This window comes from Astyanax mexicanus, chromosome 22, assembly GCF_023375975.1.
Source record: "Astyanax mexicanus isolate ESR-SI-001 chromosome 22, AstMex3_surface, whole genome shotgun sequence".
NCBI lineage: Eukaryota > Metazoa > Chordata > Actinopteri > Characiformes > Acestrorhamphidae > Astyanax > Astyanax mexicanus.
The window spans coordinates 20164682-20180889 of record NC_064429.1 but is presented as its reverse complement, the minus strand read 5'-3'; the positions used below and the strand labels follow the sequence as shown (position 1 = coordinate 20180889).

The 16208-nt window shown below is 40.0% G+C and overlaps 1 protein-coding gene across 2 annotated transcripts in view; it reads left to right on the top strand.

Annotated features, from left to right (window-relative positions):
- rhobtb4 (Rho related BTB domain containing 4) overlaps positions 1-16208 on the top strand; it is an 87994-nt gene that overhangs the window by 12367 nt on the left and 59419 nt on the right. Inside the window, exon 1 of one of the 2 annotated variants that reach the window (XM_007258315.4) lies at positions 13125-14422. The exons of the other annotated variant lie outside the window; for it this stretch is intronic. Within the exon in view, the coding sequence (XP_007258377.3) occupies positions 14394-14422 (29 nt within the window). The 5' untranslated portion in view covers positions 13125-14393. Of the gene's footprint in view, positions 1-13124; positions 14423-16208 lie in introns of those variants that run through there. 2 annotated transcript variants of the gene reach the window in all.

Sequence of the window (16208 nt, the reverse complement as noted above, 5' to 3'; positions counted from 1 at the left end):
CATCATTCATAACAAGTAGTTGTTAATGCAAAGTACAATATAGTGCAGTTTCATTTTGGGGCACTACTTCAAACGCTTTCAAACTATTTTTCATCAGAGAACATAAAGTATGTCATTGAGATTTTGATGTTCTGGCCATTTCCATCATTGATAAACCGTCGTCAGTGTGATATGCATGACACAGTCACAGTGTGAGGTGGCTAATGTCAGCACAGGCATAACATCAGCTAACATCAGTATAGATTTTTCCATTGCTTTTTGGATTTGACGCTTGAAATGTTCTGCAGGACACTGGCAAGAGATGTGTATTTGTGTGGGTCTGCATTTTATTTTGTGTGTAGGGTTAGGCTGTCCATACATGCCTGAATATTAAAAAAAAAACCCTTTTTTTTTTTTGTTTCCCGTATTGTGATATAATTGAACAAAAAGCCCAACAATCTTACAATACATGTAAATTATGTTATATTGTATTTTGTTCTATTACATTAAATATGCTGTTTAGCTTTACAAGCCGTAATTGTATGATTTGGATAGTACATTATACAGTATATAGTGTATAATTTGGGATTATACCTCTCAGTTTTCTTCCTCTTTCTTCTATATGGTGTGTTAATGTCTTTTTTATATTGTATTATCTGCCTGTATATGTATAGCATGCTCATGCAAACGTATTTCACATGTGTGAACAGTAATACTTTAAAAAACTGCTGTATATTGTAATTGCCCCGTAACCTTATTTTTTCTGAAGGAAGACACTTTTTATGGAGGTAAATGCACCATTAAATATTCCAGATAATGTTACAGTTATTTATGATAAAACAAAGTAAAAACACAATGTAAAATCAGCTGGTATTACACCACAGCAACAGACATACATACATACATACATGCATGCATGGCAGGCCTGATGTTTGGCAGTCTATTCCTATTGTGCGTGTTTCTCCTCCACATTTTTAAACAGTGTATGGAGATGCATACCAAAGCAGTTACAGCATCACCCAGTCAACACTCCACAGTCATCCCAACAAAGCCCCTTCCTGTTTGCACTGAAAGCCCCTATCCCAAGAGAGACGGAGTCAGACGTGCACAGAGACAGAGCGAGAGAGGGAGAGGGAGGGAGAGCGAGAGAGTGGAACAGACAGAACGAGAGAGAGAGAGAGAAAGAGATCAACACAGAGAAGAATTTGACTGAAAAAGCAAGACCCCGAGTCAAACAGTGGCCTCCTTCTCTTTTCTCCAGAGTCTAGAAAGGCCTGTGTGAGCATCCCAGTGATACAGCTGGCTTACACTGTTGTCTTTGTGAAAGAATGATGTGTGGGCAATTTGGCAGAAATATGAAATCACCGTACATTATGTGGGCAGAAGTATTGAGACACCTGCTCTTTCATTGCTTGTATCGATATAGGATGTATGTTTTTTTGCTAAAATTTTTATTTAGTGATCCTCTGATCCTGAGAGCCAATCAGTTCATATTCTGGAGTTAAGGAATCCAACAGCATTGTCCATTTCACTGTTCTGGCTGGTCAGTCACACAAAGCTGCAGCAACACATCCAACTGCTAGAGCTGGAGCTCCAAGCCTAACTCCAAGCCTAACTCACTTATTAGGCTTGGCTTTGCCAGTTTGTTTCACAAATTCTGCCAGACATGTTTGTAGAATGTATTAGACTAACACACTTCATGGAGGAAAGTAAATTCAGACTTTTATCCCCACTAACCAGATAATACCGCCCTTAGCAGTGCATCTTTTAGCCCATACAGTGAGTAGCTGAGCTAACAAACATTACTAACCACATATTTAACCAATCATGAGAGACCACAAATGTGACGAAATGTTTGATATAAAAACCAAAGGCCTTTGAGAGCATCCCAGATATACAGCTGGCTTACACTGTTGTCTTTGTGAAAGAATGATGTGTGGGAAATTTGGCAGAAATGTGAAATCATGATACAATATGTGGGCAAAAGTGGTTGGACATCTGCCTTTATTTCTTTGCCTGAAATCCATAGTGTTACAAATAGTTTATCTTGCTTATGTTGCTTTTGGAGTAACTGTCCCCATTGCCCAGGGAAGAAAGCTTTCTAAAAGGCTTTGCTATTAGGCATTGCTGTCAGGATTTGATTGCATGCAGTGACAAGAGCAGCAAAAATGAGCTCAGGATGTTGGATTATCCCCACCAGGCCTTATCTCAAACTCATTCAGTCTCAGGCATTAGATGGAGTACCATCATTCCAGAGAACAGAATAGTTCCTCTGCTCAAGAGCTCTAACCTGTTGGCACTGGGCATGGTTCGTGTGTGATTTATGGGTGTCCTTTCAGAGCGGATAAACCTGATTCCATGTTACGTTCAGTCAGAGAGAGAGAGAGAGAGAGAGAGAGAGAGAGAACGCTCAGTCAGAAATTTCACTTTAACTACACACTTTGTTTTTACTATAAGTGAATGAGCTACTGTCTCTGAGATTCCCCTTCTGAAGTCTCCAATGCTCCACCAGCCGCTTGCGTTCAGTAAAACTGAGCCGGATCTTCTTTTAGAAGCTGTACATGTGATGTAAGTATGTAAAGACATGTGACATGGCCAGAAGAACTCCCATGGAAAAGCGACACAACACCCCAGTTTTCAGAATGAATATATTAGGTTTAGCAGGGATGGTTGTTCCAGAAAACTAGTACCATAAAACACAATATTTTTCCCTTGTCCACCAAGAAATGCTTCTGCATTGTCTTTTCAAAAACAAAATAATACAGACTGCCACTTTAAGGTATCTGAATGCATTAATTACAATGGGTATCCACAAACATCTGGACGTATAATTGGTCACTATAAAAAGCTTCTTATGATACAGAATATGCTGTCATATTCCCACCCCTATGTGTGCATCTCTCTCTCACACTGGTTCTATGGTGCACACAGGCCTGAATAAAAGCAGGGCTGTATGAATCGACTACCCTGTTGCACCCCCCCAGACGTGGACTGCCTGATTCCGGCTTGCCGTGTACCTGAGCTCCGGGGGTGTTTAGCTTGGCAGTTTCTTGTATTTGATCTGCCTGTTTGTGCAGTCCCGGCCCTCCCGCTGCACCCTCCCCACACCCTGCCTGTCTCTGGACGCTGTTTTTTTTTTCTTTACATAAAACAAGAATACAGGATGCTTTGTGCGAAGGTGAGGAGTGAGATGTGTTCATTGTTTTTGTGAGTTTATACTCAAAGGACGCTGTGGAGTTTTTATGGAATGGAAATTGAGATATGTATGATATACTGGTGTCTTAGCAGATGTGTCACGTGACTAAAAAAATAATCCTGAGGGTTGTTCTTCCATTTGTACATTTCTGTTTATATTAGTAAGATATAGAAGAAATGGAAGGATCAATCAGCTCCTCGTTAGTGGATGTTTTTTTTGCTATAATATGCATCATTTTTGGGGATTTCAATAGCACTGGGCATCTTACTGTTCTGGCTGGTAAGTGAGAGAAAGCTGCAGTAACACGTCCTCCCACTAGAGCTGAAGCTCCATATGTAGAGCTTAGCTGTAGCCACTTTCTTGTTAACATTGGCTTGGCCAGACGTTTTTTCCCCCACAGTTTCTTTTTTCCGCAGTCATATTTGTAGAATGTATAAGACTAACCAGCTTCATGGAGGCAAGAAAATACAGACTTTTACCCCACTAACCTGATAATACCACTTTCAACAGTGCAGTACATACAGTAAGTACCTGAGCTAACTAATATTGCTAATCACAAAACCAGTCACAAAGTGTCTTCACATGCAGAGTTCACCCAGTTGCTTTGTGCGCAAGATAGGAAGGGAAGTCTTTGTGCAATGTCTTTGTTCCTGCAGGAAGTATGCTGAGACCTTTAGGGAGTTTTCACACCTGTAGTTTGTTTTCCCTGATCTAAATCAGATAACGAGTTTGTAAGCTTGGAGTGTTTTTGTGTTTCGTCTGGGAGTTGGTTTTCGTCTGGTTGTTAACTTGGGAAAATCCAAGATCAAAGCAAACCACGTGAAAATAATCTCCTCTTACTGGTCAGATCTGTCTGAGGCGGGAGCTACAAATAAAAAAAAGTAAATACAGGAAGAAGGTCCTGTGCTCTGGACTAATGCATATTTCAGTGCAGTTTAACATGGAGCAACATCAGAGATGACCTTTGTTCACTGTAGTAATGATCTGAAAAAAGTAAATTAAGGTAAATTATCAGAATAAACTACAACTACAGATTAGCTGATTTAAGTAACTTAAACTTAAACTTGCAAAGTATACCTAATAGTTAGGTTGAATCAATGTTAGATCATAACGTTTATTTTAGACAGGTCACATCCGAGTAGAAATATTGTATTCACACCTGCCCACATAAATTAGACTTCAGTTTATCTGAATTTAAAAATACAGGTGTGAAAACACACTTAAACTGGCTCTAGTTTCATTGACTAAACTGACTGACTCATGGACATTTATTTTTAACTTTTATACAGTGATCTGTAGATTATAAATGGCCCACTCATAATTTCATTTCTTTTCCCTTCGCTTGTTTACAAAGCTCTCATTTTGTTATCCTAGTATTATAGAAGTGTTTACACGTAGGAGTGTGAGGGCTTGCTGAAGATCTATCCTCAGCTCTGACAGGTTAAGAACATTCCAGCATTCCTACAAGTAGTGCATAAGTGCGAATGCGTGGTAATGGCCTGCTGAAGCAGCCTGGGCTGCGCCTCAAGACAGAGAATGCTGTTCTTTTAGGCTGATTCAGGGTCAGGATTCTTCTTGCCTCAGCTGACCTAACTTAACTAACCGGTGATCTGCAGACTGACCTTAAATCAGCCACATAAACCAGGCAGGTTTGGATATATATCGTCAGTACTTAGGAATAATTGGGAAAGCATGAAGGCATCCAGTGCAGGTGTTTGGACAAGCTTTCTGTCACATGGCGCGCAAAATAGGACAGAAATTACATCATGTAACCCTGTGGTGTGCTTTTTTTAGAGCTTGAGTGTCATGTGTGTTTTTTTAACCACAATGCACTGGCTCTGGTAAGCGCCTGGTTATGGTATTTGACCTCAGTGACCTTGTTGTACACTTGTTTTTGATAGATATTGCAGACATTATTTGCAGCGTTAATACGTAAAAGCGTGCCTACTTACACTGACATAACTGACGTAACTACAATAATATGCCAAAAGTCATGGGATGTAGATTGATCATGAAGTGTTACTTTGAGGGATAGACCTAAAGTCACCCACACCTGACAAAGTTGTAAGGTGCTACCTTTTGAGTGAGGGTGAACGCTGCCATGGCCAACGTGCTCATGGCAAGGTGATGTGTATTATTATTAAATATTCAGGGAGAACCTTCTTCCACATGTTTGCTGTGAGTGAGTTAGTGAGTGAGAATGTAAGTTCTGAGCACTCAAGTTGCAGAAAAGTGCACTGTAATGAGTTAGTTTATCATTTTAAATTAGCTTGAATTACATTTGTTTTACAGCCTACTCATTAGGCCTACACAGTATGGAAAATATATATTATTTAACATTAATTTCAGTCAGTCATCTGAGTGTAAAGTTACATTTCTCATACGCTTAAGGCGTATTATATATAATGTATTGCAATGTTATGCTTTAAATCATTGCTAAATCCATTAACAAACAATACTGTACCTTGCCATAATTTCAGATCTGATCCCTGCCATCTGCAAAACCCTACCACTCCTTCCTGAGCAAATCCGCTGTTATCTGAGGAGAGGTTAGAGCTCTAAATCAGATGTTCAGGTACTCAGCCGTAGCGTTTGTCCTGTGATTAAGCCTTAGCGCTGGAGCAGCTGGGTCAAGCCTTAATGAGATTAGCCTCTTCACATTAGCTGGCTGTGCTTAAAGAGTCTCAAGTTCAACCTCTGGGGAACAACCTGCTGAGAACATTATCTAATGTGCGCACGTTCCTGTGTTGACTGGTCTGAGATCAGCCTTTGTCTGTTCCCTCATTTTGAGTCTGACATGAATCGTTAGTGTGTAAACTGACCTCGGATCAGATCAGGAGAGTAGAGACTGTGATAATGCTACCTCTAAAGTGATCTTAATGAGCATCTCAAATTCCCTGTTTGCTCTGTTTTACCACTGCCCATCACTTTTCAACTGGGGTGCCACTTGATAACACTTTTTTTTTTTAAGTTTTTATATGACTTAATATGACTTTATATGACTTATTATTCTTAAAACATATTATAGTGTCAAATATATTATAAAGACAACGTTTAATAGAAGTATAAACAGAGAAATGTTTTACCAGCTTTGGAAAAGTAATTTAGATGGCTTTCTCTGCTGTTAAACATGGTGGTGGGTGATTTTTTATTACCCTAATGTAATAATAAGGTAAATTAAAGTGTTAAAACTTTAAAACAAATGCGCTATATGGACACAATTGTTGCGACACATGCTCATCCATTTATTGTTTCCTCTGAAATCGAGGGGATGGTTGCAACACCTGTCTCTACTGTCCAGTAAAAAGTTATTATTATTTTTCTGCTGTTTAACATGGTGGTGGGTGTTTTTTTTTTACCTTTTCATATATTGAGTGTGGCAACTATGAAACAAATGCACAATATGGAAAAAAGTGTTGAGACATGCTCTTTCATTTTCTGTTTCTTTCAAAATCAAGGGTAGTGTACGCAGCAACTGTCTCTACTATTTAGGTAAAGCTTAACAATAATAATTTGGTGTTAGGAATTGCTGTGAGAATTTGATTGGTTATAAAACATAACCCACCACCATGTTTAACAGCAATGGAAGCTTAGCAATATTTCTCAACAGAGAATAGACAAGCTGTGTGCTCCAGTACCGAAATTGAAAGTCATTGTAGTAACACAAGTCACACCACACACACTGATACTGCAATAAACCTGCCTGTGGAACTTGGATCAATTCAGGCCTTCAGAAGGCCCTGATGAACCCATGTTTCCACCCATCCACAAAGCTCCACTTAGCTCAATCCATCTCCATCAGAGCAGCTTTATGCCACTAAAGAATGCAAAGCATCTGCTGACCCCGCTACACCTCCAGCCTTCCATATTCCCTCAGCGCTCCATCGCTTCAGCTGGTTTATTAGCGCTGGGGCTCAGGGAGGCCGCCGAAGCTGCATGAGCAACAGCAGGCATGCATTCTACACAGCGCTGCTCTGAGGAGCTGGGTCTTATCAGTCCAGATGTGGAGAAGAACTGGAGACTGAGAGTGGAGGAACGGGTCTGATAGAGAGGTGAAGGTCTAATATTAGCAGGGAAAAATTAAAGGCTATTGTTTAGAAAGGGAGCGAGATTTTTTGGATGCTACTGTTATCTGTAAGTGTGTGTGTGTGCACCGAGTACTCTAGGGGACCTGTTTCTTATCACCGAAGCCAAAGGCACTTTTCCACAACACATCTGCCCCACTGCTTCACTGCATGCACTGACACCAATTTCAGCAGCACATGGGTCTCCAGCCCTGACAAGTGCTCAGGGTAAATAATGATCCAAACACACGCACACACACACACACATTGCTGGGCTGTGTGACATAATATTAATGACGCATGGAGAAAAACAATTGGCTCACAGTTAAATTAATAGAAATAGTACTATTTAGAGATTTAGAAAATCTTTGAATGTTTACACCTGACTTAATAAATAAAACATATTATGGAGTTTAAAATGTCTTAAAGACATTTCATGGAAGTGTGAACAGAGAAACTCCACCAATACTGGGGGCAGCTGAAGTAAAGTAATTTAGGGTGGATTTCTCTGCTGTTAAAGATGTGGGGGTGAGTGATTTTTTTTTACCCATAAACAATAAAAGGGATTTTGCTTGTGGTCTCGATACGATCTAGCTATAATATATACTTTTTAATTGAGCTAACCTGCAGATAAGGTGCAGTTTAAAATTATATATTAGCCAGATAATATACTGCTATGAACAAATGCTGTCTCTGCTGCTCCATGCTGTTTACACACTAAGAGTGCGGTATGTGCTGCGTTCACTGTTCAAAGCCGTGCAACTCCGTTTGCTACATCTATGCTTCATGTCCATTGAAAACACTGTCTGTAACTCTACCTTTCCGCCTCAGAATGCCCCACAGGTGTTTAATTGAGTTTTGTGCTGGAAAGCTAAATACTTGGCCAGTCCATCACATTTACATTGAGCTTCCTCTGCAAGGCACTTGTCCTTTTGGAGGTTTTGGGGTTATTATTATAGCATAGTTATTGATGTTTCGTGCTGTGATAGGCTTAGTTGAATCAGAAGAGTAAGTTGATCATGTACACTGTTGGAAAACATGGACACATTGTCCTGACATACTTGGAGAGCATGATATAGATCATTGATAAAACTGTCCTAGCAATGCTGTAATAAAACCGTGGAAAAATCAAGTTGAGTTCAGTTCACCTCGCATTCTGTTCTCTTCTCTCTCCGACTCTCTGTCTCTCCCTTCTTTTATATGGACAACCTTGGTTCCAGAGCCTTGCAGATCCTACTATGCTGTCCCTCATACTGCTGACCTTCGCTCATTGTTCTGCTGTGTTGCATGCTAAATACTAGAGATGCACTAAAAGTTTTTTTCTCTATTGATTACATTATATTGCCTATTTTGTCAAATGACACAATTACCATTTTAAATATTTATTGGCCATTGTACATTTTTAATATTCCAGCAGGCATACCAACAAAGCACAATACATTTACCTCAGCACTGCTATTCTAGCCATAATATTATTTCAGCAGTGCTGTTGTAATCACACATTTAGCAAGCTAGCTAACTCAGCAGTGCAATGTTAGTCACACATTACCCACAGCAGTGCTGTTATAATCATACATTTACACAAGCAGTGCATTTCTTGTCAAAAACGTACCTCAGAAGTACAAAATTGTAGTCATAAATGTTTTTCAGCAGTGCTATTCTATTCATATGTACTTTTACAGTAAGAGTTTAGTGATAGATGTACCTTGGCACTACTATTTAAACCATACATTTAAATAAGCAGTGCTACTTTAATCATAAATGTACCTCAGCAATGTGCAGTGCATGTTTATTATTCGGTGTACCTCAGCAGTACTTTTTTAACCATACATTTAGATAAGCAGTGTAACTTTAGTCATAGATTTAGCACCTTAGCAGTGCTACTGTATTCTAATCAACAATGTACTCAGTAGTACTATTCTATTCATACATTTACTTCGGCAGGACTATTTGGTAAACAAACAGATGCTAAGGCTAAGCCAGTTTAGCTAAAGGTACTATACTAACCCAGTACAGCTGGTATCTTACAGCTGAAAAGTAGCCAGATAATAACTTAAATAGGTATGAAACTGCTGACCTAAAATAAATTAGTGACTAATTTAGGTATAAAATGTTTTGTTTATGCACTCATCTTTACTTTTTGTTTGCTAAATATTTGGTGCAATTCTACTAAATATTTCTCCGCTTCCTCCTCCCCTTCCCTTCCCTATCCACTGTCGGCTGCCTGGATTCTTGTTTGTTCCCGATGGCGTTTCCTGCATGCTTTCCCCGTTTCTCTCTTTCCTCGTTTATCTTTGCTGTTTTGTTTAGTCTTATCTAGTTTGGATGTCCTGTCCATACACACAAAAACAAGCACACCCTCACTCTCAAGCCGCTCACATGGACAGCACCATGCCCACAATATCACAAAACCGCTTCCTCTTCTCCGTATCTTGGTCTCCTGTATGTTCTTCTGGAACGTGTGCAGATTTCTCAGTATCGTGAAGCTAAAACTGTTCTCTTCCTGCGGTGACACTAAAAATGAGCACGCATGACACCTTAACCTCGGAATCATTCCAGTCCTATCACATGTCCACTGACCCACTGATACGCTACAGGACCTGTGTGTGCCTGCCTCAGATGATCCCGCTAAATTGGAGCTCCACAAATTGCTTCCTACACGTGAGAGGAAAAGGGTTGACCTACTTGTATTGGTTGGTGTGACTGAATGACGGCAGTGTAGGACATCAGATTGCAGACAACGTGCATCTTGGTGTATTTTTTGTGCAGGTAGCTACTATCTATCCCCAATGTATAATCGGGGTGAAGTAAAATTTTAATAGCAGCTAACTAGGTTTGGTTAGTAAAACATTACAATAAACATTCTTAGAAATGTTCTTCTCTGTTAAGATTATGGATGTCTTATAATATTTTTGTTTATTGTTCTTAAACATTCTGGTTACTTTTAACATTTTTGTAATGTAAGTATTCATCTAGCTGGGAATGTTACGTGAGAAACATTCTAATAATATTATGATGCAACAGAACACTGTTGGGATGAATTAGAGTGAACACTGCGAACCAGGTCTTTTCGTCTATCATCAGTGTCTCACCTCACAAAGGTACTGTTGCATGAATGGTCAAACATTCCCATAAACACATTCCTAAACCTTGTGGAAAGCTTTCCAGAAGCGCTAAACCTTTTATAATTGATGTCTAAAATACTTTTGGTAATATAGTGTAGCTCCCAAAACGTAAATGATCAGGGGAAATCAGTTAATTGTTCAGGACTTTAACAGGGATGTTCATTTTTTACTTTTTCTTGCCTGCACTGTGGATTTTTACTTAATATGCTTAGTAAAAAACACGAACAGTAACACACTATTTATCTGAAAAATTTAAATTGGCTGTAGCTACATTCCAAAGCATAAGCTGCAAAAAAATCCACCCATTTTTTATAGGCCCACTCAATATTTCTAATCTATTTTTGCCAATTAACCTAGCTACACAAAAACGCAAAAGATGCATCAGTTGTACCAATGGGTGTTTTTTTTGCTATACATTTTCCAAATGGTGAACATCATAACATCAGACTGGAGCTGCTCAGCCTACCTAATCCAGAATGCATAGAAACTATAAACACAGCATCTGGTCCAGTTTGTGAGTGTGAACCACTGTGAGATTATAAGAGAACCACTCATCATTACAGACTCTTAATATCAGTATATCAGTTAATGATAAGAAAATCCCTTTGCTTGACTGATGAGTAAACGGATGAGGTTGAGGTTGCAAAAATCTCCTGCAGACCACTGGGGTAGGAGGAGGCACTGCTAAGATAGCTGCAATCTTTGGCTGGTCTGGGGTCAGTGGATCAGGATAGGCTGCACAGAGTGCACAGCAGGGGTCAGACTGGAATTAGCTAACAACTCTGCCATCAGCCTGCCTGCCCCTTCTGCGCCCGGGGAGCCTGGAATAGCGGATTGGCTGCTGGTGTGTATCGCATGTGTGTGTCTGAGAGAGAAGGGCTTGGTGGGGGTGGGATTTGTGTATGTAACAGATACCAGAGGGGTGTGTTTGTGAGAGTATGCTTTGGAAGGGGAATTTTGTGTCTGTGTGTGTGTGTGTGTGTGTGTGTCCGTGACCTAATGTCCACATCATGGCACAATAACAAACCCAACCCAGCTCAGCCCAGCACTGGAGGAGCCGTCTCTTAACAGTTCCCAGGCTTCCCAGGCTTCGCTCGTCCAGACTTGCGGTTCTCAGCTGGCAGACCAATTTGTCATTCTGCCTGTCGCGTCTCTATGGCCCAGTTTAAAGACTGTGACATATATTAAAGCAAATACCACCTCACTGATTCGCTTTTTATAGACGGATTTCAATCCCAGAGCTTACTCGCACTCCCTCTTCTGACCCCGTGGTCCTGATCCCCCTCCTTCATCGCTCCTTCCTTTCTGGGCTCGCCAGAGAGGGCCAGGGGGGCATCACTTTCTCAGGGCCCGCTGCTGTACTGGCACTGTCATGCCTGCTAGCATCCAGCTGGGCTTCTGATGGACGGCAGAAAGGCCTGCTGCATTGAGTGAAGTGTGGGAACAGGCCGGGGACGGACACTGCTGCTACTCTGTGAGCTATGATCTCATGCCTTGAACACGCTGCCTCACAGTGGACCTTTTGAGCATGAACACTTCTTTTTAAATGATTAATTATTTTAATATTATGTATACTGATGCTTTTTATTTACACATATGCTGTTTGTTGCAGCACGTTGTATTGTACCAGAGAAAATCTTGACCTCAGTTTAGTTCAATTTGGGCGTATTCTACGCTGCACACCAGTAGAGGGCAGTGTTCCTAATCTGCACTTGCTGCATAAATAGCACAGACAGGCAAATAGCATGGCCTATTTTAAGACTTTGCTCTGCTAAAAACAAACTGACCCTGTTTTACAAGTGTCTTCATCTTGCCTCCTTATCTCTTTCCCTCTTAATTATGGTTGTGTTTAATGGTTTGTGTTTAAATCAACTTGCAATTTCTCCAGGCAGCAAGAACAGTCTAAAATACACCAATTCTGTGATTTCTTATAGAGAGGGATCATTACTCTTGTCCTGGAGGGCCAACCTCCACATTTTGCACAGTTTGATGATTTATTCTTCAGGCATAGTGGGTTTTAGGGGGTTTGAGTAAGTCACCTATCAAATTTTGCTGGATTGGCCTTCCAGAATTGGAGTTATGCAAATGAAAATGAATGGCTGAAACCCAGCTAAATTAAACTTTGCTTATGCAGACCACGCCCAGGATGTAGCAGGTGGGTGGACTCACAAATAATATTAAGGATTGGAGTTTGGGTTGGTCCCCCAGTTGCCATTAAAGTATTTTTAACCTGATTTTAAGCAAAATATGTGCTATATAATATTTTTTTATAATGCACATTGATATAGATTATATTGTCTTTTCATTTATATATCTGGCTGTACACTAAAAGTGATTTCGGTCAAATAATTTTGTTGGCAAAATTTTGTTTGTTGTGCATCCTTACTTAAAATAGGCACATATCGTTGCCACTGATTGTGCTTTATAGGCATACATTTTTCCCAAGAAGTGTATATCTATTATAGGACAGAATAGGTCTTAAAAAGGGCTGCACCGAAATGAAAATGTATGGCCAAAACAAGCAAAATTACACTTTGCTAGTGCAGATAATGCTGGGAATGTATGTCTAGGTTGGACCTTTAGTTAAATTAAAAATAATAACCTGCACACTGTTATAATAAAATTTTATTACGAGGTACTTTTGTTGGAGTCTGCGTTGGCCCCCAGTTCCCACCAAACAAACCCTTAGTGTCCCTTAAGCTGAATTTGAGCAAACTCCTTGTAATAAAAAACAAAATTAATATTTATTGACATTTATTTAAATGTATACACATATAGTGATTCTACATGTAGAATCTGTAAAATCGTAGCTAAAATTATAAATATGTGCTTCAATGTGCTTCTAATGCTTTGAAAGCATTACATTAAATATAAAAACCATCACACTGTTATAATAAAAATTACTATTTATTTGAAAGTATACATAAACTGCTCTGGAAAACAATAAAAGATTTTTAATTTTTTAAAATTTAAAATTTAATTTTTTTTTAATCACAAACCATCAAACCAAGCTGAACTGTTTGAATCACCAGGAGTGGCATAAAGTTATCCAAAAGCAGTGTGTAAACTATGATTAAAAACCAGGGTTATTCCACCAAATATTGATTTCTGAACTTTATGAACATGAACTTGTTTTCAGGTCTGACATGTCTAAAAGCTTTCTTATCTTCTGCACATAAATGCTCTAAAATACAATATTTTTTATTTGGGAATCGTTAGAAATGTTGTCTGTAGTTTATAAAATAAAACAACAATGTTCATTTTAATCAAACATATACCTATAAATAGCAACTCTACATGTAGAACAATCTCTTAAAGTATAGCAGCACAAATTTAAAATATGTATAAATATGTGCTTCTAATGCTCTGAAAGCAGTAAATTCAAAATAATAACCAGCACACTGTTTTAATAGTGCTTTATATCGTTTTATACAGTTTGGGCTTGGCTCCGGCACTGCGAGAGTTAACGGGGCGCAAGACTCTCCGGAGAGACGGGGGCGTGGCTTTGCGGAACCTTCTGGGCGGAGTCGCTCGCATGATTGGCTGCGCTGCTTGTGGCGTCATTACGCAGGCGGAGCTCCGCCGCCGTGACGCAGGGACGGAGGGGCGTGTCGGGAGGCTGGGGAAATCAGCTGTGGAAACAATAACAGTTAGCTAAACGAGACCCCCCGTTTTACACACGCTTTACCAAACCAGTCAGTAAACACAGGCTGAGCCGCGGCATGTGTGAGCCGAGGTGAGGCTGGAGGAGCAGAGTGTGGAGGTAGAGGAGAGACAGCTGAAGGTGCAGAGGGAGCAGTTTCTGTGCAGAAGCAGAAGAAACTTCTGGTCTGCTGCTCTTCTGGGGGCTCAGAGCTGAGATGCCTCCGTCTTTATTATCGTGAGATAGAGGGGCGAGATAGAGAGAGCTGAGCTAGTCTTGGGGGATCTAAGCAGCAGTAGTGTGAGCTTTCCGCCCCTCTCCTCCTCCGTGTTTGTGTTCACCCCGGGTTTTTACAGAAGCAGGGAGCGGACGACCAGCGGACTGGCATGTGGGTCAACTCTGGAACCGTCGGAAGGTAGGCTAGGCTGGGCTGAGGGGAGGGGTGTCAGCGCGGCGATGTTTTAGCGGTGTTTTGGGCGAGTCACGTGCTTAACCTTACGATATAAACGGCGATAAAAGCACTGAATGCGTTAATATTAACGCAAATAGCGTTAAAAAATCAACCAAAGCATAACCTAGATAATATAGCTTTTATATGGCTTAAAGTCCAGCTAAGCCAGCTTTTAAACCTGTACATGTATAAATGTGTGTTGCTATGCTTCTTCAGTATAGTGTACAGTATAGGCTACTTACTACCACACACACACACTAAAACACATTTTTATTGCTTCTACTAAGGGTTTTGTGAGCAATATATCAGAACTGTGTTGTGGCATCCTCGATGTATTTTTTGGTTTGTATATATGGTCTAAGTCAAAGACAAACCTGAAAAAAAAACATTTCTAACTTTCACTGGAAATAGATTTTATTCCAATTCACTTCTATTGATTCTTCTGAGGTTTTGTGAGAATTGGCATATCAGAGCTGTGCTCTAGCACCTTTTAGCTATATTAAGGTTTATATATAATGTATCCCTCCAAAGAAATAACTAAAAAAATCTCCAAAAATAGCAACTTTACAAGGACATAAAAATGCTTAGATATTTTATTCACCATTCAAGAAGACAACAGTGAAGGGCACCACACTCATCAGTTAATAGGTTGTGTATATATTCAGCTTATATGGCAGCAAATTCAGCTAAGCTAGCTTTTAGACTCGCCTACAGTAGCCTATGGATGTATCTGTGTGTGTGTTGCTATGCTTTCTCAGCGTGTACAGTATAGGCTACTAACTACCACACATACACTCACACACACACACACACCATACCTGTATCTCTCTCTTCCTTTCTCTTTCTCTATCCTTTCATTCTCCCCGCCTTAGCTCATAGACTCAGACTCACAGACAGGCGCATGGGCTCTGCTGCATCCCTCCTTTCTCTTCACGTCTGCAGTGGAAACAGCCTCGGTTACACACTCACGCTCACACTCACTCAGAAAAAAAAGGCAAAATTTTCTAGCTTTGTTAATCTGCTCCTATGTCTAAAGGCGGGAAATCCTCTTACCGACAGAGCTGAGGGCGCTGCTCATTAGTGTTTCTCAATGAAACGCGCCCTCAATGAATACAGAATTGTTGCTGCTCAGAAATATGAATGGGGTGGTGTTTAAGAAAGAAAGAGTGTGTGTGTGTGTGAGAGAGAGAGAGAGGGGTGAGTGGGTAGGTGGGTGTGTTATCAATGGCTGCCCACGCTGCCCACAGTAGCTAGCTACATGTCTGACGCTACACCTAGCTAGCTATTCACCTGATGTAATCTCCTGAAATACTTGTGTTTTTTTCTCTCCAGTTGTCCTTTTTCTCAGTTCTGTTTTTTTCTATGGCTTCAGTTTAAATGAATGGCTCAGTTATATGTGTGCACAGTAAGGGTACTTAAAAAATAATGTAAAGATGTTAGTGGGGGGTTTGTTAAGAAATGGCATCATATTAGAACTGTGGTGTAGCACCTTTTAGCCGTTTTTATGTTTGTGTACCTTTGTGTATTGTGTGGAAAAAAAACTGAAAAAAAAGTCCAAAATAGCAATATTGCAGGAAAATGAAAAAAAAAAAAATCGAACTTATGGAAAGAGATTGTATTCCAAATAATGTTGGAGCTCTTCTGTAGGTTTTACTAAGCGCTTAGGTTTTTTTTTTTTACACAATGGCATATCAGAACAGTGTATCAACTAAAACTTCCTAACATGCAGTGGAAATTGATTTTATTGCAA